Genomic DNA, 25,335 nt, shown 5'->3' on the forward strand with positions numbered 1-25,335 from the left:
CTAATGGGACTATTAAACACATCATGCTGTCTGGGCGACAGTCAATCAGAAGGTAACTATTATGGATTCCCCTTGCAAAGAGCCTTTGAAAGCAAATGTACAACTGATGTGTAGTTAAAATACTTACAGAATCACTTTTTACTCAAATGCAGCTATTTTCGCGAGCATAGCTGCTGACCTTAACCTAGTTTTTAAAAAAAGATTACATTGTGAACTCCCTTTTTAAGAGACGAATCAAGAGTATTTTTTCAAACTTGTTATATTATATTATTATATATATATAAAAAAATCTTTTTCCAAGTGTTGCAAATGGCAGACAGGGAAGATTGATCGGGAACAACACGGATAGCCGTTCCTCCATCCCAAAGCAACTGAACCGTCTGATCACGCAGCTAGTTCAGTAACCGCTGGACTAGCCAAAGCTTTAGTCCCAAATTCAACAGGATGTTTCTGCTTAAAACCCCCATGTTATTTCAGCTGGCTGCACATAATATCCCCATTGATAAACTCCCGTAGACACTGCATGTCCGTCCTTTTGCTTACGTTGGGTTTATTTACGAGCTAAACCTCACTGGTAGGTCAGTGACAGTGAACTCGCTTTCTATCACCAGCCTCTTGAAAAATGATCCCAAATTAAAAAATATATGTAGTCCCCCCCGAAGTGGAGGAGAAAAAAAACACCCATAAAAATAGCCGTGTGTTAAATAAAAGGTGACGTTTGCGTGGATTTTAATGACCTTGACACGCAAACCGCAGAGTCCAGGAACAGAGAGTGTGATTCTTAATAATAATAATCCTTGCATCACATCTTCGAGACGTCTTCACAGGATACACTGTAAAGTGAATTGACTGTATGTTTGAGGGCGAAACGCAACAGCCAATTGCGCACAGCAACGTCCCCACAAACAGTCATGGATTGAGTGACCACATTTATTTTGAGGGATTATTACTCCCGGAAAAGCGATCCGCCAATCAACTTACAACTGGGTTCCTACTTACTGCTGGTAAACAGAGGCATATGTGTGGAGTAAGGAAACTTGCCCAACATTTCGCCCTGCCTGGGATTCGAACCTTGCGAGGCGAGTGCTTGAACCACTGAGCTACAGGACTCCACAACATCACCCGTCAGGAACTTTCCTAGCCTGTCGTGTGTGGGTCTGTCTGACCCGAATGGTGTCCAGTTCTGCTTTGCCAGCCAGTAGCTACAGATGCTTCAGTGAAAGATTCAGAAACAAAGCAAGGAATGAGAGTGAATTTGAAAGTAATAAAACAATACAGGAATGACTGACTGCGGATTTGGGAGCAGACACGCGGCCCTACCTAGGAACAGGAGGAGGCCATTCAGCCGCTCAAGCCTATTTCGCCACTCTATTAGCACGCGGCTGATCGGTAGTTTGCTCTGGGGCAGAGGGCAGCGACCTTACAATCTGTTTGCCATCCTACAGATGATTTGACGTGCTTCAGGTAAGAATCAGGCCTTCTGGAATCTAAAACCCCCTCCCACCCTCAGAAGTGCTTTTCTCTACATCATTGCATGTTTACTCAGTTACTTTAATGAATTGATTAAAATGCTATTCCCAAAAAAAAGGAACAAAAAAAACACAGAAATAAACAGTTGATTATTAGTAATCTTTCGTCACCTTTAAATTACGGTCGGTACATACATGCTTGTGAGTTTTAAGTCAATACCGCTGTTATGTTTTTGAAGGATCTTTCCGAGTCATCTCCTCCTACATTTACAAAGTATGGCCTTGTTTGTACGCGATAGAAAGCCGGAAAACATATTTGAGTTATTCAAATTATTATTTTTTTTACAGTTTTTTTAAAATCAAATCGGCGGAATGCAAAAAAAACCTCAACTGTTTATCCCCAAGTATTGGTTTAGAAATAAACACTCCCGTTTAATAATATTGTGCAATTTCTCCACCTCATTTTTTTAAATATAAAAGTGTTAGAGAGTTTAGAAATCCCTGCTTTATGCTGTTTTGTTTTTTTTTCTCTCCGAATGGGGCGTTCTAGAAATAGACTCTTGTAAATTTTATTTCCTTTTTAAACATCTCAGAAAAAGCGGACACAGAAAAAATTGGCATTTCGACCCCCACCCCCTTAACTACCCCCACACCCGATCTCCCTCCCCCCATGACAGAGAGGAGAAGTTTGGATACGATTTCTCATGATTTTTTTTTTAAATGAACTATTTTTCCTTTTTTAAAATAAATACAATTGCAAGTTGACATCTACCTTTCATTGATCCGTCTTCAGAGTGTGGGGGTGGGTGGGTGGGGAGGGGCGCGAGAGAAAGAAATCATCTTAAGTAAACAAAGGGTTGATGTGTCCTCTGGTGGCAGGAGAGAGAGAGAGAGTGTGAGAGTGAGAGAAAGAGTCTTTTTTCGCTCACTGGGTTTGGTAACCTGTCATTCCAAAGCCGGCTTGGTTGGCTAACACACTGGGACTCTGACCTTGAGGAGGCTGCACTCCATAGTTTGCACCCATCCAGGCAGCTGTGGACTGAGGCTGTCTGCAAGAGGCAAACACAAAGAATTAGGGAGAAATAAACAAAACAAGTTTACTTTTTAATCGATCAATCGATAAAAAGTAAATTTATCTAAATTTATAAAAAGTAAATCTAACTATCTGTCTGTCTGTCTGTGTCTGTCTGTCTATCTAGTTACTTATTTATATCTTTGTTTGTTTTTTTCACTCCCACTGCTGTGCTTGAGAAAGCTTTCCACCCATTCATCACACTTGTCGGCCTCCCCAACTCTTCCCCTCACAGGCTGCAGATCATCCAGAAATCTGGAGCTTGCGTCCTCTCCCGCACCAGGCTCCATAACCCCATCACCCCCACCCTCACCAGCCCGGCTCAACTGGATCCTCACCTCCCAGAGAATTGAGTTCAAAATCCTCAAAGCCCTCCACAGCCTTGCTCCCCTCTACCTCTGTGACCTGTTCCATGTCCCCCACACAGCTCGCCTTGCCATTGGCAGTAGGACCTTCAGCCTCTCTGCCCCCACCCTTTGGACCTCCATCCCACCTTCCCTTCACTTTACCCCTCCCTTGCCACCTTCCTAGCCCCAGCCTCCCCCGCCCTCCTCCCCTCCTGATCCCAGCCACCAGCTTGGCTGCGGATCCCTGACTGTCCAGGGCCTTGGGACGTCCTCCTGATGTGAAAGGTGCCGCGTAAATGTCATGTGTTGTTGTTATTGATTTTAGCTCGTCAAACAGAAAGCCTGCACCTCCCTCCCCAAGTGACTGATGGAGAGAAAGGTTGCTTACTCCATTCTGAATCCTTGTTGGTTCCAAGCTTGCCCGTAAACTCCGTACGGAGGCATTTGCCAACCATTGGGCATGTACTGGCCGAACTGCTGGGCATTCCCGTACCACTGGCCAAACTGGCCCCAGGGCTGAGCGTAACCCATCTGGCTTTGCTGCAAAACAAGTAGTAGTTTGCTCTGTAATTCTCACCTCACCGAGAGTCGCTGTGACATTAGACCAGGCCAAAAAGAAGCTTGGCTGACTTTCTCCCAGAACAAACTTTTTGCAGGAGCTTGTTCTGGGAGACCATCAGATGCAAGTAATAATAATAATCCTTGCATTTGATACAGTGCCTTATGATGTCTTCAAGACATCTCAAAGCACTTCAGGATGCACTGTAAAGTGTAGTGACTGTATATTTTGTGGGTGAAACATGGCAGCCAATTGCGAACAGCAGTGTCCCAACAAATAGTGACCAAATTTGTGTGACCAAATTATTATTATTTATTTTGAAGGGATTATTACCCCCAGAAAAGCGATCCACCAATTTACTAACAACCGGGTTCTTACTCACTGTTAGGTAAACAGAGGTGTGTGTGTGTAAGAAGGAAACTTGCCCAACGTTTCGCCCTGACCCACCCAGGAATCGAACCAGGTCCTCTTGCTTGCGAGGCGAGTGCTCTAACCATTGGGCTAAAGGGACTCCATAAAACTACCCCTTCTTCGCTGCTTACCTGTTGAAACTGGCCCATCCCATCAGGTGTCTCCTTGCCCCAATAGCATTTGACCACATGTCCCTCTATGGTGGTTCCGTTGACTGAGACTATGGCATGTGCAGCACTTTCGTGTGAGGAGAAACTAAAAGAGCGGAAAAAAAAGGTTTCCGTAAATAATGATAATCCTCACATTTGATACAGCGCCTTATCACTTTGATAAGACCTCTCAAAGTGCTTCACAGAATATACTGTAAAGTGGAATGAGTGTATATTTTGTGGGTGAAACCCGGTAGCTAAATACGCACAGCATAACCCATCTAGCTTCACCCACAAAATATACAGTCCCTCCAACAAACAGTCCAAATTGGATTGAGTGACCAAATTATTTTTATACACATGCATGAGAAGAATGAAAATGTAGGGAGGAAGGGGAAGCATATCTGACTACTGAATACATGTCCAATCAGTCTGACTTGCTCCTGCAGTAGCAACTGTTCACATTCAATACGCACACAGAACACACAATGCACACACACACAAACACACACACCACATACCAGACACACACATACACCACATACAACACACACCGCAAACACACACACACACGCACGCGCGCTCCAGAACTAAATACATACCGTACAAAGGAATAACCTTTCTCGGGAAACACTCTGATCTCCATAATCTGTCCGAATGGTGAGAAAGTCTGACGCATAAGTTGTTCTGTGTAATTACAGAAAAAGACACCGCATGACATCATAAATACCACCATCGGGGGCCGCGCTTCCAGCCACTATGCCCCCGAAGCTTTGGGGCTCTCTCCCTCGATCCCTCCGCCTCGCCCCCTCCTTCCCGCTTTCAGATCGCGACAGAAAACCACCCTCACCGGCCTCCTTCCCTCCCCACCGGCTCGGGGCACCGGGCTCCGCCGCGGTTAAGCGCTCCGAGTCACTGCCCCGCTGAAGGGCGCTGCGTAAATACAAGTTGCTGTTGTATTAGGAAGTCACTGGGAATTTCTCCCGCAATATCATAAACACCCAGGTAAGGCTTGAACATCAGACATGCGATTACCTGTGAGTCCTACTGCTATACCACCGCAATACACTGTACAGTTACTGGGGCTAGACTGATTCACCACTTCCTCATAGGATAGCTGTTTGGTATTTGCTGCACAGAGAGACAGACAGAGAGAGAGAGAGAGAGAGAGAACACACAGGTTACTAACCCACAGCCAAAGGGTTATCATTCAGCAACAACATGAATCCTTCGATTTACACAGCCCTTAAGACACTTAAAGACCGATACTTTTCGACTGTGCCCTCGGTCATTTTCCCTCCTTCCCTCTTACTTTCCACCCACACCTTTCTCCCCCACCTCTCTCTGATTCTAACACCCAGCTCAGATACAAACTCTCATTGTCCAGCGCTTGGGACGCCCTCCCGACGTGAAAAGCGCTGTGTTAGCGCAATTTGTTGTTGTTGTCTTGAGACAGACCTTGAACTGGGTGGGTGGGGGGAGGGGGAGAGAGTCAAAGGGACCCCAAGATGGAGTTCCAAAAAGCAGAGACAATGATATGTAATAATAATCCTTGCATTTGATACAGCGCCTTATCCTGTCTTCCAGACATCTCAAAGCGCTTCACAGGATACACCGTAAAGTGCACTGATCATGTATTTTGTGGGCAAAATGTCCACTGATGGTGGGGCAGATAGGTGGAGGGACATGAAGCAGGCCAGTAGGAAAACTAGTGGGGCGGCGGGGAGGGGAGGTGGTCATAGCCTTCATTCTGAGATTTTGGAGCTGAAACCCGGACTTTGGAGTCCCGAGTAAAAGCGCACTCGGCACCACTGCCACGGAACTTACGCTCTGATGCACTCTTTGGGGCGGGAGGCTTGCGTGTTGCCCAGTTTGTACGGATTTGTCTCCCTCCGAGCCATTGGCCTCCCATCTGCTGAATGGCATTTTCGGCATCCTAAGGTACAAAATAACAGAATGATAATAATCCTGGCATTCAATACAGCGCCTCATCACATCTTCGAGGCATCTCAAAGTGCTTCACAGGATACACTGCAAAGTGTAGTGACTGTGTATTTTGTGGACGAAATACGGCAGCCAATTGCGCACAGCAGTGTCCCCACAAACATCACTGATTGAACCCCAGTCTGAGGGGAACACTTTGAAACATGACTTAGCCAAGAGTGATTCTATGAATATAATGCGATCGAAACCCACTCACCCATTTATTGTAGAAGGATACAAAACCATAGCCTTTAGATTTTCCAGTTGCCAAGTCTTTGACCACTCTGGCGTCACTACAACAGAAATAAAGGCAGAGCCAATGAACAACCACGTTTCTTGTTGGGCACAAGAGTACTGCAGAGAAAAAACACAGGAAAACACACGCACACACACGGACACACACACACACTTTGCATCGCCTCTCACCTTTGATAAAGGGACCACTAATTGCAAGAATACCCTATTCTAGAAAGCACCCTCTCTCCCTCACCACCTCAGACGTACTAGCTCGATCTGCTAGTGTGGTCTCTCTCTCACACACACACACACACACACAAACACACATACAGTTTACTTTAAGATGGTCAAAAACATGCAAAACTCTAGCTGATCTGAACTGGCTATCAAGCAGTTTAGAAAAGGTAATTTTTTAAAAAAAAAGCTGAATCAAATGTTTTGAAATATTTATTAAAATGCTCATTAGGACATGGTCAATGCTGGGGGCAGGGAATCCTTCCTCTCAGTTCCTGTTAACCCTGCAGCCAAAGCCCTAACGGATAGGGTGGCCCGAGCTGGACAAGCAGCGGGAAAGCTTGGCCAGACAGTGATAACAATGGCAAGCTATGTGGGTTTAGCTGGTTAGACACCAGCAGTTACCACAACGCACATTCTGGGCTTCCCCCAAGCCTTGGCTCTTGCCAACCTGCGCCTAATACTCTCTGGAATTAGGTAAGCAGGATGAATCCCTCCAGGGAGAGAAAGAGAAAGAGAGAGAGTCCGCATTCAATTCCAGCAATCTATCTCTGGGATTTCCATGTGTAGGTGGGAGGCATGGAATTCTCAGCTTGGCTTGGAGACTCTTAAGCAACGGTGATGGATTTCCGCGTGTGTCAGACACCCAGCTGACCCCCCAAAAAATAAAAAAAAATCAAAGCTGCAATTCCTAAACTGTGAGGCCAAATTGGGAAAAGCAACACTGCATTTAGCGAGATTAATTGAACAGCTTTGCTTAACCATGCACGTTACTCTGTATATTGTTGCCAACATGTTTTCTAACCTCTATTCTTAGAATTACAATATATATATATAATATATGAAATAGAAAAAAAGACTAGAAAAAATAAAAAGTAGGATATAAAAGGCATACATCGCCTGTTAACAGAATTCTTTAATTTCTCGAGTAGAGTGAATTCCTTACACCCCCTGTTTGGACTGTGTGGGCAGCTGTAAATTTTGAGAAATTAAGATTTTTCAGAAAGGATTGTAAATAATTCAGAAAGAAGTGAAAGACACTGACAAGACACCGTACGTCCAAAAGTGTTAAAAAAAAACAACCACACACTAATAGCACACACTCCTTAGAGCAGAGAAGGTCGAGGGAAGATTTAATGGAGGCGTTCAAAATTAGGAGGGGTTTTGATAGAGTAGATAGGGAAGAAACTGTTTCCACTGGTGGATGGGTGAGTCGGTAACCAAAGGACACAGATTGAAGATAATTGGCAAAAGAACCGGAGGGGAGACGAGAAGAATTTTTTTCACCCAGAGAGTTGTTATGATCTGGAACGCACGGCCTGAAAGGCTGATGGAAGCAGATTCAATAGTGGTTTTCAAAAGGGAATTAGACAGGGACTTGAAGAGGAAAAATGTGCAGGACTATGGGGGAGTGGGACTAGTTGGTAGCTCTTTCAAAGAGCTGTCACAGACACGTTGGGCCAAAGGGCCTCCTTCTGTGCTGTAAAATTCTACATATAGAAACGTATAAAGGAAAAAGTGCATTATATAGAGAGAAAGAGGATTGGGGAGCACTACAGAAATCAACGGAGATCTACTTTAAGCACAATTAAAACAACAAAGTCAATTATATCTGTATATAGAAAGACAAAAGGAAATAGGAAATCTACAACTGAGACAACGAGTATCCAGTCTGACAGCCCCTTGCAGTTAGGCTTGGAAATCCTGTCCATTCTTCAGATATTCTGTAAAATAACCAGAGCCCTATTATTTGAAATTGATTCAGAACTCAACTACGTTCTTCCTTTATCTTCCCCCCTTCTCTCTCTTTTTCTGTCTCTTTCTCTCTTCCTTCCTCTCTCCCCACTCAATTATTGGCAAGCAATCTGAACCGTTCATTATAAAAAAGTTTCTTAGGCAATCTGTTCATTTTCCTCCACACACACTTCCCCTCTCTTTTGCACCCCCACCGAAAAAAAAATGATCAGATGCTTAAAAAAGCTAACGCTAGCATGAACAAAAACAGCTTTACTTTGCGGTGTCAAGTGTTTTGCAACTAGCTATTAAACGCTTTTCTGTATAAAAAAACACGCAATGGGACTTTCCTCATTGAATAGTAGAGCACCTCAGGATAGGAGAAAGGACACAAGTTGCCTTGGGCAGGATGTGTGTTGGGCAGCCTTGTGACGCACCTCGCTCTCTCTGTCTTTGGTGCCTGACGCAATCTCATTACCCACAGCTACCACAGAGCCAACAGCCACACCTCCCTCTGGTGCAGTTTTGACATAAAAGGGTAATCCAATGCTCAATATAGATTATTAATAATAATAATCCTTGCATTCGATACGGCGTCTTATCACGTCGTTGAAACGCTCAAAGTGATTTGCACAATATACTGTAACGTGCAGTGATTGTAAAGTGCAGGAGGCGGCAGCCAGTTGCGCACAGCAGTGTCCCACAAACAGTCGTGGCATGAATAACCAATTTTTTTTATTTTTTTTTTGGGGGGGGGGATTGTTAGCCAGGACACCGAGAGAGAGAGAGAGAGAGAGAGAGAGAGAGAGAGGGGAAACTCCTTTCTCTTTTTGAACAGAGTCGCGGAATCTTTAACATCCACCTGAACAGGCAGACAGGGAGAGAGTGAGGTTTAACGTCTCATTCGAAAGATAAGCTGAACACCACAGATATCTCTGACAAAGATATGAATCAGTCATCTTCACTTTGATTTCCACTTCTTTAGGCAAATTCCGTCATTATTATTATTTAAAAAAAACAAGCAAACCTGGAAAAAAACAAGCAAACAAGTCTTTTTTGAACTCTTCCCCTCCCTCCTTATTCCCACAATAGGCTGGTTTTCTACGTCCTTCGGCATTTTTCCGGGAAAAAGGACAAGCAGTTAATTTGCTCCCATAGATCAATCTACCTCAACATCTCTGCCAATTCCCTCTCACCCCGGTGAATGGTGCAAACAAATTTCACCTACAAATATATGGTCAATTTACTTTACAGTAGTCTGTGAAGTGCTTTGAGAAGTCTAGAAGACGTGAAAAGCGCTATATGCAATGATTATTATTATTATATTAACAGTGACCCACCAAGCACAGCGACCATCCCAACCAGGGAAATGGCAAGCTATTGGGAATCCTCCCCCTCAGCTCCTGTTAACCCTGCAAGCCAAATGTTCCTAGCTGGACAAATAGTGGGAAAGCTTGCCAGACAGAGATGTCAATGGTAAGCTATTCGGTTTTAGCTGGTTAGACTCCAGCAGTTACCCCAATGCATACTCCCAAATCTTGGCTCTTGCCAACCTGCACCTAATACTCTCCGGAATTAGTTAAATAGGATGCATCCCTCCAGGGAGAAAGAGAAAGAGAGGGAGAAGAGAAAAGAGAGAGAGAGCGCATTCCGTTCCAACAACCTATCTCTGGGGTTTCCATGTGTATGTGAAATTCCCAGTTTGGTTTGGAGACCAAAACTTGCCTAAGGTATCAACCTGCCCTAGAATCAGAACACAGGTCCTCTCGCTCAGCGGGTTAGTATAAAAACATTTTGAAATAGCAAAAGCGGACACCAAATGGCCAACAAGCAAAGGTGCCAGTGAGAGTAGCTGTAATTCTGGTAATGTGTCAACAACAACAACTTGCATTTATATAGCACCTTTCACGTGGGGTAGCATCCCGGAGTGCTTCACAGTGGCGGAGTCTGACCCCGAGCCAGGGGGAGAGGAAGGTGACCATAATCACGATCAAAAAGGAAGGTCTCTAGACGGTTTTTAAGCTGGAGTGGGAGAGGGCGAGGCGGAGGGATTGAGGGAGAGTATTCCAGAGTTTTGGGGCGTAAAGGCTGAAGGCACGGCCACCAATGGTGGAGCAGAGGGGACAAGGGACAAATAGGAGGCCGGAGCCAGTAGAGTGGAGTGGGGGTAGGTGGTGGAGTGGGGGATAAGCACAAGCCAATCACAGAGAACGTGCAAAACCAAAATGCCACAGTCCCTCTGCACTCAAGAGGCTAAAGGTTACTGGCTCACAATTTAAACTGTGCTGGTGAACCTGAAACTTTATGTGTTGTTCTTATGGTTATCTTCAATAAGCAAACATAGGCATATCAGCGAGGGAAGATTACAGCAACACCACTGACATACTCCAGAAACCTCACAAACAGTTGTGGTTTGAGTCACCAAATTATTATTTTTTTTTGAATGGATTATTACACTGGAAAGCGATCCGCCAATCGACTAATACCCGGGTTCCACTTACTGCTAGGTAAAGAGAGACGTGTGGAGTAAGAAAACTTGCCTAAAGTTTCGCCCTGACTCGCCCGGGATTTCGACCCACGGCCTCTCACTTGCTAGGCAAGTGCTCTAACTGCTACACCTCATGACTCCACTGTAGAGCAAGGCTATAAGCTTTCAAAACCTTCAGATAAGCATTCAAGTTGTTTAAGCCTCAATGTAATGCTACCAGCAGCTGGTTTCAATCAGCCCTGGTTACAGGCTCAGTCCAAAGACCTTCAACGACAATTATTTGTAATATAAATTACACAAGGAGGAAGCTGCTGTCAAAATAAGGAGTGAAGCTCATCTTAAAACATCAATTGAATCACTAGGCAGTGTGTGTGTGTATGTGTCCAGCGTGGGGGAATCATCTTAAAATTAGAGATATTTAGGCCATTTTGGAGTGAAATCAGGAGGTAGTTTTTCACCCAAAGGCTAGCAAGAATCTGAAACTCTCTTCCTCCCCCAAAAGACTGTGGATTATGGCTGGATCCATTCACATTGTCCTGAGGTGGATGGGTGTTTGTTAGGTCAGGGGACCAAGGGATATGGGGGGGAACAGGTTCGAGGAGCTGAATGGCCTCCTCCTGTTTCTAAGTGTGTGGTTTCTTCAGCCAATTCTTCACAATCAAGACACAGTGTGGTGCTCATAGCGGCTCCCCTTTCTGCTCTTTGACTGACTATTATTCTACCCAGAACAACATACGCACAAATTCTCCATCCAACCAGGCTCCCGAGGGAGATGGTAGAAGCACAAAGTGTTGTTTCTTATCATAGAATCTTACTACACAGAAGGAGGCCATTTGGCCCATCGTGTCTGTGTCGGCTCTTTGAAAAAGCTAACGACTAGTCCCACACCTGTTCTTATCCCATAGCTTGGCACATTTTTCCTTTTCAAGTAGCTATCCAATTCCTTTTTGAAAGCGACTATCGAATCTGCTTCCACCCACCCTTTCAGACAGTGCATTCCAGACCGATTCTTTCAAGAACAGAATAGATAAGATTTCTGTTAGGAAATAATATCTGGGGAGGATACAGTATATAGTTTGGGATACGACATGTGCAAGCGATTGCCACGACAGTGGAAGGCGAACAGGATGGACCTTGGTCTTCTTTCACCTAGCAAGTTCTTATGTTCTAACCCCAGATACAGAGACTGACACGCAAAGCAGAGGGAAAGGATGGTGAACGGAAGCGACAGGAATCTCCACTGTACCCAATCGCTCGCTGAAAAGACGGACTTGGCGAGACTGCATTAACACTGCATAACAACCAGGATCTTTTGAACCAAATTCACACCCGCAAACACTTACGATATTCGTCCAAATGGTGCAAATGCCGCCTTGATGTCTTCTGTTGTGATTTCTGGACTCAAGTCCCCAACAAATACATGGAAATGATCTGGTAAGAAGGTCAAAGACAGTTGTTTAACGTCAGAGAGGGCAGGACCATGGTTAAGAGCTGCACAACTTGGGAGGAGCTTATGGAAGTAGTAATAATAATAATCCTTGTATTTGATACAGCGCTTTATCACATCTTTGAGACATCTCAAAGCGCTTCACAGAATATACTGTAAAGTGAATTGACTGTACATTTTGTGGGCAAAACGCGGCAGCCAATTGCATTGGCTGTCCCACAATCAGTCGTGGATTGAGTGATCAAATTATCCACCAATCGACTAGCAACCGGATTCCTATTTACTGCTAGGTCAACAGAGATGTGAGTGTGGAGTAAGGAAACTTGCCCAACATTTTGCCCTGCCAAGATTCGAACCCAGGTCTCTCTCATGCAAGGGGAATGCTCTAACCATTGAAGTACAGGACTCCAATACGGCTTGAAACAGGAAAGGGAATGGCAGAGAGAAAATACTTACTACTTGTGTCTTTCTTCTGGCTGCTTGGAGTTGTGGCCCAGTTGACTTTGACTTCCTGAAATTTATTTCACAGAGATTAAAGTAAAATACACACCCTCGCACTATGGCTTATTCAGTATGCACTGAAATTCTTGCCAGTCCTCGCACAAGTTATCTGGTGGATTATCTTGGTGAAATATTTGGAGAAGTTTTAATACCGAGTTGCCAATCTCTTGCCGCCCATCAACTCGCGTGAACGGTAGTGATAAACGGAGATGAATCTACTTCCCAGGTTTAACAACAACAAGATGACACATGTATAGCGCCTTTATGTCGGGAGGACGTCCCAAAGCACGGGACAGTGACAGAATTTCAGACCCGAGCTGGGGTCAGGGAGAGAGGAGAGGGGAGGGGAAGAGTGGTGACCGATGGCATGGTCGAAGAGGAGGGTTTTGGGACGGGACTTGAAGGAGGCTAAGGAGGGGGCAAGGTGGAGTGACTGGGGAATGGAATTCCAGAGGTTCGGGACTGAAGACTCTCCTGCCAATGGTGGGGCAGGTGGGTCGGGGGACGTGGAGCAGGCCAGAGCCGGCTGAGCAGAGGGAGTGAGCGCAGGGTGTTAGGAGGTGATAGAGGTAGGGTGGGGCAAGACCATGGAGGGCTTTGTAGGTGAAGACCAGGATCTTGAACTGGATCCTCTGAAGGATAGGGAGCCAATGGAGTCGGGCGAGAGTGGGAGAAATGGGGTCATGGCGTTTGGTGCACGGGCTGCAGAGTTTGGACTATCTGCAGCTGTGGAGGGAGGAGTTGGGAAGGCCGACAAGCGCTTCACACCAAATACTGTAAAGTGAAATGACCGTGTATTTTGTGGGCAAATGTGGTAGCCAATTGCACACAGCCATTCCAGAAAGCAGGGACAGAATGGCTGACAAAAAAATCGGCCACTAATGTGAGGTGGAAAGGGATGGATGTTGTTAGAATTTGGAATGATCTGCCCGAAACAGCAGTGAAGTCCGATTCAATAACAGATTTTAAGAGAGAACTGGATAGGTATCTGGAGAAGACAAGTTTGCAGGGTTATGGGGAGAAAGCTGGTGAGTGGGGTTAATAAAAGTCAGTTGCTCTGTCAAAGAGCCAGCACAGACTCGATGGGCCGAATGGCCTCCTTCTGTGCCGTAACATTCTATGATTCTATGATTCTATGATGGATTGTATGTCCCGAATAGTAGAACCTGCGATTGAAGGGTTGGGGGGGAAATTCAATTAAGAACAAATCTGGGGAAATACTACCTCAGTGAGCGAGTGGTAAACTTATGGAACAGTTTCAAGGAAGCGGTGAATATAGAACAGAGTATTTCAAAGTCAAAATACATATTGGCCGGACACCAGGAGGACAAGTACAAAATTTACATTTGCACAGGCTCCTTCACGTCAGGAGAACATCCCAAGATGCTTGGCTCTCCAGCTGAGGGTGGGAGCTGAGGTTGAGTGGGGGGTGGGGGTTGGTGGGGGGAGGTAGGAATGACCAAAAGAGCTGTCAATTACTAAGGTCTCGAGGTGGACTCTGAAAGAGGCGATGGAGTGGGCGAGTTGGAGTGACTCCGGGATGGAGTTCCAGGGAGTGAAAGGATGAAATGGAAGTAAGACGGAGAGACAGAGACAGACAAATATTGAGAGAGAGAGAGAGAAAAACCCTTCTAACTGCAACTCACCCTTTACAGATGATAGCTTACCTTACCCATAATTTTCCGTCCGTTCATGGCTGCTAATGCTGCCGCTGCATGTCGGTGCTCGTAAAACTCCACAAAACAATACGGGTCATTGCCGGTCTGTGTGAACAGCAAACACAAGCAAATTACTTTCCTGACAGGCTGTCAGGACCAATAGGTCCCAAAACATCCAGGATCCACAGCTTACAGTAGACATGTCGCATGGAGTCCTGCAGCTCAGTGGGTAGAGTGCTCGCCTCACAAGTGAGAGGAACTGGGTTTGATTCCCGGGCTGGTCAGGGCGAAACCTTAGGCAAGTTTCCTTACACCACACGCCTCTGTTTACCTAGCAGTAAGTAGGAACCCGTTTGCTAGTTGACTGGCAGATTGGATAGCTTTCCAGGGGTAATAATCCCTCAGAAAAAAAAATTGCTCACTCAAGTTTGTAGGACTGTTGTATGCAACCCGCTGCTGTGTTACACCCACAAAATACATACTTATGGTATATTCGGTGAAGTGCTTTGCTTGTGGAGTAAGGATACTAGACCAAGGTTTCGCCCTGCCCAGGAATTGAACCCGGGTCCTCTCACTTGCGAGGCGAGCACTCACCTCCAATCTCCACCAGTCAACTAACAAACGGGATTCTGAAGAGATTTCTGGGACCAATCCTATCATTATTCCCTTACAACTCTGATTTTCTTCCTTCGGTCTTTGCCATTGAGAGAAGGCCAGGCTCTAGGGTAATTCAAATGGTTGGTAAAAAAAGATAAATAATCACTTACCTCAACAATCATTTTACAGCTTTTGCAAGGTCCGATCTGACTGAAAAGTTGTAAAATGAGGGCTTCTGTCACATCTCTGGAGAGGTTCCCCACATATCTGTCAAACAACAGAACCAAGTAAGTGTACAATAAATCACCACATAGCAAGTCAATTCACTTGACAGTTCTGATGAATGGTCATCGACCCGAAAGGTTAATCCACTTTCCTCACTCCATAGATGCCGCCTGACCTGCTGAGTAAGTGTTCCCAGCAACTTCTGCTTTTAGTTCACGTTACTGTATATCCTGTGAAGCGCTTGAGACGTCTCGAAGACGTGCTAAAGCCCTATATAAAATGCAAGATTATTATTATTACTTTATATTACAGAAATTACACACAAAATGAGTGACTTCATCTCCACCTGCAAATCACCAGCTTGACACAAATAAACTATTTATCGGGCTTTTCAGGGACCAAAGATCATAGAATTAAGAAAGTGTCAACTTTGTTTTAGGGATTGTGAACACAAGTATAAAATAGCGACGAGGGGATCCAAAGGAGAATTTAGAAGGAAGTACTTCACGCAGAGGGTAGTCAGATTGTGGAACTCGCTGCCTGAAGCGGTAGTTGAATCAGATAGTGTAGATGCATTCAAGAGGAAGCTAGACCTTCAACAATAACAATTTGCTTACGTGATAAGGCACTATATTGTAAATACACAGCACCCCTCGCGGAGGATAGCGTCCCAGAGCGCTTGACAGTGGAGGAGGGATTATCACCCCTAGAAAAGTGACTAACAATTGGGTTCCTACTTATTGCTAGATAAACAGGAGTGTGTGGAGTAAGGAAACTTGCCTAAGGTTTCGCCCCAGCCAGGTATGAAATCCAGGTCCTCTTGCTTGTGAGGCAAGTGCTCTAACCAATACGCTACTTGACTCCACAAAGCATAAACAGCGTAGTAACATCACAAAATATAGTCAATTCACTTTACAGTATATTCTGTGAAGCGCTTTGAGACGTCTCGAAGACATGATAAGGCACTATATAATAATAATCCTTGCATTTGATATAGTGCTTTTCACATCTTCTCGACATCTCAAAGCGCTTCACAAAATATACTGTAAAGTGAATTGACTGTATATTTGTGGGCGAACGCATAGCAATGTCCCACAAACAGTCGTAGATTGAAAATGACCAATTTATTATTGTTTTTGGTTTTGGAGGGATTATTATTAGACTCTGTGTGGGTTAAGGAAACTTGCCCAAGTTTTCGCCCTCTGCCTGGAATTGTACTCAGGTCTCTCACTTGCAAAGCGAGTGCTCTAACCACTGAGCTACAGGACTCCACATATATCAAATGCAAGGATTATTATTATTATATTAAAGTGTATTGTAGCCAGGTTAAATAATATGATATCTCACAGGTTAATCCATTGGTTCCTAAAAGTTGATTGACTGATGTCCCTGAACTTTAAAGCACCTCAGATATGCACTGAAGCAACATAGTGAGTGCGAAATTACCAAACATCTTTTGGGGAGAGGAGGTTTAAGGGAGGTCAAAAGGATGCTTTTAGAACATTAACCTTCAAATATAAGACTGCTGTAGAATTGCAACACCACAAACATGTCTAAAAACATCCTGCTCCTTCAAGAATGGGACAAGATTAATTTCCTACTTCTGATACAGTTTAGTGCCAAATAACAGCTTAAATCTTAAACCTTAAAGCCTTAAAAACAACAGCAGGTGCACACAATCGACAGTCAGGCCTTCAGTCTCTCTGCCCCCACCCTTTCGAACTCCATCCCACAGTCCCTTCGCCTCACTCCCTCCCTTGCCTCCTTCAAGGCACGTCTCAAGACCCTCTTCTTCGACCACACCCTCCTACCCCCTATCCCCCCTGATCCTAACCCCCAGGTCGGGTCCAAATCTCTGACTGTCCAGCGCTCTGGGACACTACACTGTGTGAGGGGCGCTATATAAATGCAAGTTGTTGCTGTAATCTAAGGAATCACCTGGCTCAAAGCTATTACAATTTTAGATCGTCACAATTCTCTGTAAGGTACATTGTGTAGTTTACATGGTGTAATGGATGACACACAGCCTAAACGAATTAATTCTTGCATTTGAATAGATCGCACCATAAAATCTGAAGCAGAAGAAAATGCATTCATCTGATGCCTCCTCACTGTGTTACAAACAGAATTAATTTCACTACAGCCTATTGTTTCCCAGGAGAAGACAATTTGGGTTTGGATAGAGGGCTTATGGGAGGGTGAAACTCAACAATACAAATTGGTTAAATGGCCTCCTGTTGTGAATTTCTATGGTTCTACCTCAAGGTGATAGAATTCCTCAGTCCTCCTCTCCTCCTGCAATCTTACAAAGCCTAAGATTGTGATTATCCTTCTGGGGGTGGGGGTGGTAAGCAGGGTAGGGTCTCCTTGGAGCTGAACTGACTCGGCAACGGAATATCGGAATTGAGCCAGCCCTCTGTGACAGGCTCCAGTCCGGTTCCTGAGCCAGAAGTGTCTGCAGTATTCCAGGGCACTGCTGATGACAGCACAGCCCAGCCTGGTTCCTGCCAGGACCTGCAGACGAGTCACTGTGGGCAGGGAGTTATCGCACTCAGCTCCTTAACCCTGAAGCCAAAGCCCTAGGGTGGTCGTAGCTGGACAAGCAGCGGGAATTGGTTATTGAGGAACTGAATCTGAATGGTAGGAAACACTGGACAAGTAGCGGGAAAGCTGGCCAGATGACGCTCTCGATGGCAAGCTGCACTGCGGCTTTAGCCAGTTAGACTCCAGCAATTACCCCAGTGCACACTCTGGGCTCCCCCCAAGCCTTGGTTCTTGCCAACCTGCGCCTAATATTTTCCGTAATCAGATAAGCAGGATGCATCCCTCCAGGGAGAGAGTGTGTGTACATTCCATTCCAACAATCTATCTCTGGAATTTCCATGTGCAGGTGGGACTCACACAATTCTCAGTTTGGTTTGGAGACTTTTAATAATAATAATAATAATAATCCTTGCATTTGATATAGCACTTTTCATGTCAGGAGGACATCCCAAAGCGCTTCACAGAACACACTGTAAAGTGAATTGACTGTATATTTGTGGGCGAACGCGGCAGCCAATTGCGCACAGCAATGTCCCACAAACAGTCGTAGATTAAAAATGACCAATTTATTATTGTTTGGTTTTTTTGGAGGGATTATTATTAGGCTCTGTGTGGAGTAAGGAAACTTGCCCAAGGTTTCGCCCTGACCTGCCGGGAATTGAACTCAGGTCTCTCGCTTGCAAAGCGAGTGCTCTAACCACTGAGCTGCAGGACTTAAGCAACGGTGATGGGTTTCCGCATGCGTCAGACACCCGGCTGACCAAAAAAAATCTAAACTGCTTTGTGCATTTTCTGACACGACAACTAATTGTGCAAATATAAAGATAATTTATTTTCACAATCCTTCCTACAATAGACAGCAAACTCGTTATATAATAATAATCCTTGTCTTTGATATAGCCCACTTAATATTTTGTGAGCAAAGTATATATTTTGACACTCGTTACATGACATTGCCTCAAGACCCCAGTTCATACTAGCTTATTCTCAGATACCATCTCCTACCATTCAGATTCAGTTCCTCAATAACCAATTGTGAAGTAAATAATAATTATTATTATTGATGTCAGGAGGACTGATGTGATTGTATCAAAGGCTCAAACACTATTTGAGGGGAGAATGGTCTCTGACACATGTGACGACCCATTACCACGCTTACTAATAATACTCCTTGCATTTGATATAGCGTCTAATCTCGTGCTTGAGATGTCTCAAAGCTCTTCACTGAATATACTGTAAAATGAATTGTCTGTATGTTTTGTGGGCAAAATGGGGCAGCCAATTGCACACAGCAGCGTCCTACAAACAGTCGTGGATTGAGTAACCAAATGACTATTATTTATTTTGAAAGGATTATTACCCCCAGAAAAGCAATCCGCCAATTGACCGGGTTCCTACTTACTGCTAGGTAAACAGAGGCGTGTGGAGTAAGGAAACTTGCTTAAGGTTTCACCCTCCCTGGGAATCGAACCCAGGTCCTCACTTGTGAGGCGAGTGATCTAACCACTGAGCTACAGGATTCACAAGTAACAGTCATGCTGGAGTTTAACCAGCTAGAACCGCAGAGCTTGCTATTGAGAGCGTTTTCTTGCAAGCTTCCTGCTGCATGTCCAGCTAAAACCATTAGGTATTTAGCTTGCAGTGCTAACAAGAGCTAACAGTGGGAGGATTCCTTACCCTAAGTGACCTTCAAGTCTGTCCATCCAAATCCTGCCAACAAGCCAGGCTAGCTGGTTTGTCATCGGCCGTGCCTCAAACACAGCACACTGCGCATGGTACTAAGTGTCCGAAATATCAACCGCCAATAAAATTGCTGACTATTCTGCTCAGATTTTGTTTTAAATCCTATCCTATAATCCTATCCTATAACTGATTCAAATCAAATGCTAAATACGGAATTTATAGTATCTTTAGTGCTCAACATTGACTCCATCAACATTGATGGAATCCTGTAGGATTAGAGCACTTGCCTCACACACGAGAGGTGTTTGATTCCCGGGCCGGGCAAAACCTTAGGCAAGTTTCCTTACTCCACACATGTTTACCTAGCAGCAAGTAGGAACCCAGTTAGTCACCTGGCGGATCGTTTTTCCGGGAGTAATAATCCCTTCAAAAACAAAGTTTTAAAAAAAATGTGGTCACTTAATCCACAACTGTTTGCACACTGTGCGCAATTTCACCCACAAAATGTACAGTGACTACACTTTAACAGTATATTCTGTGAAGCACTTTGATGACGTGATAAAGTGCTGTTTCAAATGTGAAGATTATTATTATGAATCCCAAAGAGACGGCAAAGCGTATTTACCCACTGTAATTTATCCAGGCATATACACAAATATTTATAGAAAAGGATGTGAAAATATGCCATTAGCAAAATTCAGTTGAGAACTTAACACACACTTCAGTGCCAAAACCCTCTGAGAAGTATTTTGCTGGAAGTATTTAAGACAAATCGAAGTTCTCTATACAGTCAATTGACTTTAATAATAATAATAATCCTTGCATTTGATATAGCGCTTTTCACGTCGGGAGGACGTCCCAAAGCGCTTCACAGAATATACTGTAAAGTGAATTGACTGTATATTTGTGGGCGAACGCGGCAGCCGATTGCGCACAGCAATGTCCCACAAACAGTCGTAGATTGAAAATGACCAATTTTATTATATTGTTTTTGGTTTTTGGAGGGATTATTATTAGGCTCTGTGTGGAGTAAGGAAACTTGCCCAAGGTCTCGCCCTGACTGACCCCCCGGGGATTGAACCCGGTGTCTCACTCACAAAGCGAGTGCTCTAACCCCTGAGCTACAGGACTCCACTTTACAATGTATCCTTTGAAGCTCTTTGAGATGTCTCAAATATGTGACAAAAGTGCTGTACCAAATGCAAGGATTATTATATATAAAAGTTCTATAAAATAAAACATAAACATAAAATTCTAAAACAAATTTTAAATAAATTGGAGTCACAAATACCATACTTTAACCATCAATTCGTAAAATTAATCTCAACTCAAATAAAAGCATAAATAATATATGTGCTCTCTCCCCCCATAACCCCATCTTCAATGGCCTCTTGTCAGTCTTATCTGGAAGCAAAGTCACATTTTAACATACAGAATTTGAAGGGGGGGGCCGGAGGGAGCAAAACGAGGAGTGGTTATATATATTTGCGGTTATATTTTGCACAAGACAGCTTTTTGTAGGGAATTGGATGGGTACTTGAAAAGGAAAAATGTGCAGGGCTTTGGAGTAAGTAAGTAGCGGTGGAGTGAGACTATTGGGGTAATAGTAGGGGAGTGGGACTAGTTGGGGTAAGAGTGGGGGAGTGGGACAAGTTGGGGTAGAACAGGGAGTGGGACAAGTTGGGGTAGAACAGGGAGTGGGACAAGTTGGGGTAGAACAGGGAGTGGGACAAGTTGGGGTAGAACAGGGAGTGGGACTAGTTGGTAGCTCTTTCAAAGTGGCACAGGCACGATGAGCCGAAGGGCCTTCTTCGATGCTGTAAGATTCTATTAACGCAGGATTGTTCAAGCTAGAGCGGGAGAGCGTAGTGGGGGGGGAGCGTAATGGGGGGGGGAAGAGAGAGCAGGATGGGGGGGAAGAGCGCGGGATGGAGGGTGCAGCGCGCGGGATGGGGGACGCGCGGGATGGGGGACGCGCGGGATGGGGGGGAGGCGCGGGATGGGGGGAGGCGCGGGATGGGGGGAGGCGCGGGATGGGGGGAGGCGCGGGATGGGGGGGAGGCGCGGGATGGGGGGAGGCGCGGGATGGGGGGAGGCGCGGGATGGGGGGAGGCGCGGGATGGGGGGAGGCGCGGGATGGGGGGAGGCGCGGGATGGGGGGGGGGGGGGGAGGCGCGGGATGGGGGGAGGCGCGGGATGGGGGGGAGGCGCGGGATGGGGGGGAGCGCGGGATGGGGGGGAGGCGCGGGATGGGGGGGAGGCGCGGATGGGGGGAGGCGCGGGATGGGGGGGAGGCGCGGGATGGGGGGGAGGCGCGGGATGGGGGGGAGGCGCGGGATGGGGGGGACCCGCGGGATGGGGGGACCCGCGGGATGGGGGGACCCGCGGGATGGGGGGACCCGCGGGATGGGGGGACCCGCGGGATGGGGGGGGCGGGATGGGGCGGGAGGATGAGGTATGGAGGGGGAGAGAGAAGAGGAGAGATGAGTCCTGTAGCTCAGTGGTTAGAGCACTTGCTTTGCAAGCGAGAGACCCGAGTTCAATTCCCGGCCGGGAAACCTTGGGCAAGTTTCCTTACTGCACACTCCGAATAATAATCCGTCCAAAACTATAATAAATTGGTCACTTCAATCCACGGCTGTTTGTGGGACATTGCTGTGGGACATCGAATGTTATGGCACAGAAAGAGGCCATTCGGCCCATTGAGTGTGTGCGGCTCTCACTGACCCCCATCACCAGCTTTCCCCCCATATCCCCGTGAACCCGTCCTCCCAGAGACACCTGTGCAGTTCGCTCTTAAAAGCTGTTGTTGTTTGTATTGGGGGAGAAAACATCTGTACCACTGAAAACACTCAAACTCTTGAGACAGACTCTCTGTCTCTCTGTCTGTGTGTTCCTCCGCCCCATCCCGTGTGTGTGTGTGTGTGTCCCCACCCCTCGGGCTCTCCTCTGGGTGTATGTGTCACTCTCTCCCCCACCCCCTAAGGCTCGGCCTCTGGTTCCCACCAGCGGGAAACCCGGGAAAAAGAGACCGATTAAAGGCCGGGAAACGGGACCTGTCATCGGGCTCCGAGGGCCCCGGGACCTACCTCCCCGCGACTCGCTGCTGGGCCTGCACATCCCCGGCCTGGCCTGGCCGCTATGCCGGGCTGCGAACGTGGCCGAGCGGCTGGGGCGGCTGGAAGAGGCCGAGGCCTGAGGCCTAACCCGGCGGCCACAGATACTCACAGTGTCCGCGGCTGCCCGTCATCCTCCATCATCGCGGCGGGGCCTGAGGGTGGGGGTGGGGGGGCCTGAGGGTGGGGGCTGAGGGTGGGGGGGCCTGAGGGTGGGGGGTCCTGAGGGTGGGGGGTCCTGAGGGTGGGGGGGGTGAGGGTGGGGGCCTGAGGGTGGGGGGTCCTGAGGGTGACGGTGAGGGGGGGGTGAGGGTGAGGGGGTCCTGAGGGTGAGGGTGAGGGGGTCCTGAGGGTGAGGGTGAGGGGGTCCTGAGGGTGAGGGTGAGGGGGTCCTGAGGGTGAGGGGGTCCTGAGGGTGAGGGTGAGGGGGTCCTGAGGGTGAGGGGGTCCTGAGGGTGAGGGGGTCCTGTCTGTGAGGGGGTTCCGGGGCTCAGGGTCTGGAAACGGCGGCGACAAAAGCCGGAAAATCACCCGCAGCCGCAAGATGGCGGCTCCCGCAGCACCGCGCAGGCGCCAACCCAACCTCACCCCTGACCCCGGCCCCAGTGACTCACCGACCAGCTCACTGACTACCCAGCTCACTGACTCACCAACCAGCTCACTAACTAACTAACCAGCTCACTAACTAACTAGCTCATTCACTCACTGAGTAGCTCTCTAACTAACTAGCTCACTGACTCACTGATCATCTCACTAACTAACTAACTAGCTCACTGACCAGCTCACTAACTAACTAGCTCACTGACTCACTGATCAGCTCACTAACTAACTAGTTCACTCACTCACTGACCAGCTCACTAACTAACTAGCTCACTCACTCACTGAGTAGCTCTCTAACTAACTAGCTCACTGACTCACTGACCAGCTCACTAACTAACTAGCTCACTGACTGGCTTACTAACTAACTTGCTCACTGACCAGCTCACTAACTAACTCGCTCACTGACCAGCTAACTAACTCGCTCACTGACCAGCTCACTAACTAACTAGCTCACTCACTCACTGATCGGCTCACTAACTAACCAGCTCAGTGACTAACTAGCTCACTAACTAGCACACTGACTCACTGATCAGCTCACTAACTAACCAGCTCACTGACTCACTGTCCAATTCACTAACTAACTAGTTCACTCACTCACTAACCAGCTCACTAACTAACTAGCTCACTGATTGGCACAAACCAGCTCACTAACTAACTAGCTGACAGACTCACTAACCAGCTCACTTAATTAACCAGCTCACTTACTACCTCACTAGCTCACTAACCAACTAGCTCATCAGCTAACTAACTAATCAATTCACTAACTAGCTGCCTAACTGATCAGTTCTTTAACTAACCAGCTCACTAACTAACTGAATCACTAGGTGTCCTGTAGCTCAGTGGTTAGAGCACTCGCCTTCGAGGTGAGACACGGGTTCAATCCCCGACCGGGAAACCCTGGGCAAGTGTCCCCCCCACACACCCCCACCCCCACACACACCCCCACACACACCCCCACCCACCCACACACACACCCCCACACACACCCCCACACACCCCCACCCCCACCCCCACACACCCTCACCCCCACCCCCACACACCCCACACCCCCCCACCCCCACACACCCCCCCACACACACCCACACAACCCCCCCCACACACACCCACTGACACACACCCACCCACACACACCCCCACACACACCCACACACACCCCCCCACACACACCCCCCCACACACACCCCCACCCCACACACCCCCACCCCCACACACCCACCCCCACACACACCCACACCCCCCCCCCACACACACACCCACACACACACAGAGCCTAATAATAATCCTCCAAAATCAAAAACAATAATAAATTGGTCATTTTCAATCCCCGACTGTTTGTGGGACATTGCTGTGCGCAATTGGCCGCCGCGTTCGCCCACAAATATACAGTCAATTCACTTTACAGTGTGTTCTGTGAAGCGCTTTGGGACGTCCTCCCGACGTGAAAACGCTGTATCAAATGCGAGGATTATTATTATTATTATTATAACCAGCTCACTAACTAACTCGCTAGCTAACTGGTTCATTAACACACTAACTGAATCACTAGCTAACTAAATAGCTCACTAACTAACTAGCTCACTAGCTCCCTCACTAACTAGTTCACTAACTAGCTCACTAACTAGCTCACCAGCTAACTAGTTCATTAACTCAGTAGCTAACTAACTCGCCCATTAACTCACTCACTAACTAGCTCACTATCTACCCCACTAGCTAACTAACTTACTAACTAGCTAACTAGCTAACTCACTAACCAGCTCACTCACTAACTGGCTCACTAACGAGCTCACTAGCTCAGTATCGTACTTATTAACTAGCTCACTCACTAACTAGCTCACTAAATAACTAACCAGCTCACTAACTCGCTTAACTAATAATTATATCTGTATAAATAATAATTATATGTAATTATATGTAATGCATTTATTTTAATAAATAAATATTAATAAAACAGTTATTACTATTTAAAAGGGAATTATTACAAAATAAATAATAAATAACATTAGTAAATAAGTGTTACATAATATTACAAAAATAATGAATAAATACTATTAGTGAGTAATCAGTCAATAATATCACTAAATAAGTAATAAATAATAATACAAAATAATGAATAAACAATGACTATAACAGTGACTTAACAATAATAATAATAATATCCATTTAACAGTGAAGATCATTTATAATGACAGATTTTGCAAAGAAAAAGCCGATGCGCCGCCCGGGAATCGAACCCGGGTCGCAAGAATGGGAATCTTGCATGATACCACTACACCAGCGGCGC

At 46.3% G+C, this 25,335-nt stretch overlaps 1 protein-coding gene and 1 non-coding gene across 4 annotated transcripts; both read right to left on the reverse strand.

Annotated features, from left to right (window-relative positions):
• Nucleotides 1-2,018: 2,018 nt before the first annotated feature.
• Nucleotides 2,019-22,629, reverse strand: tia1 (TIA1 cytotoxic granule-associated RNA binding protein). Of its 3 annotated transcripts, none has more exons than XM_007911587.2 (12): nucleotides 22,567-22,629; nucleotides 15,057-15,153; nucleotides 14,299-14,394; nucleotides 12,587-12,641; nucleotides 12,027-12,114; nucleotides 6,208-6,283; nucleotides 5,835-5,943; nucleotides 5,043-5,138; nucleotides 4,610-4,694; nucleotides 3,990-4,113; nucleotides 3,277-3,428; nucleotides 2,019-2,518 (listed from the first exon to the last, which is right to left on the reverse strand). In XM_007911587.2, the coding sequence occupies exons 1-12, from the start codon at nucleotides 22,596-22,598 to the stop codon at nucleotides 2,395-2,397; spliced, it is 1,134 nt and encodes a 377-aa protein (XP_007909778.1). In that variant the 5' UTR covers nucleotides 22,599-22,629; the 3' UTR covers nucleotides 2,019-2,394. The 3 variants fall into 3 exon arrangements, with proteins under 3 accessions (XP_007909778.1, XP_042200442.1, XP_042200443.1); XM_042344508.1 differs by lacking the exon at nucleotides 22,567-22,629 and adding an exon at nucleotides 15,287-15,306; XM_042344509.1 differs by lacking the exon at nucleotides 22,567-22,629 and adding an exon at nucleotides 15,263-15,286.
• A 2,635-nt stretch (nucleotides 22,630-25,264) lies between these two features.
• On the reverse strand, nucleotides 25,265-25,335 carry trnag-ccc. Its single transcript has one exon. It is a non-coding gene; the product is annotated as a tRNA-Gly (tRNA).

This window comes from Callorhinchus milii, unplaced genomic scaffold (genome assembly GCF_018977255.1).
Source record: "Callorhinchus milii isolate IMCB2004 unplaced genomic scaffold, IMCB_Cmil_1.0 Scaffold28, whole genome shotgun sequence".
Classification (NCBI taxonomy): Eukaryota; Metazoa; Chordata; class Chondrichthyes; order Chimaeriformes; family Callorhinchidae; genus Callorhinchus; species Callorhinchus milii.

Excerpts from the sequence above, each read along its gene's own strand:
- tia1 (XM_007911587.2), bottom strand. The coding sequence starts at position 22,598 with ATGATGGAGGATGACGGGCAGCCGCGGACACT. Across the intron at positions 12,642-14,298 it reads GACGGAAAATTATGGGTAAG|GAAGTCAAAGTCAACTGGGC; the intron begins GTAAGCTATCAT and ends AATAAATTTCAG. Across the intron at positions 4,114-4,609 it reads AAAGGTTATTCCTTTGTACG|TTTCTCCTCACACGAAAGTG; the intron begins GTATGTATTTAG and ends CCGCTCTTTTAG.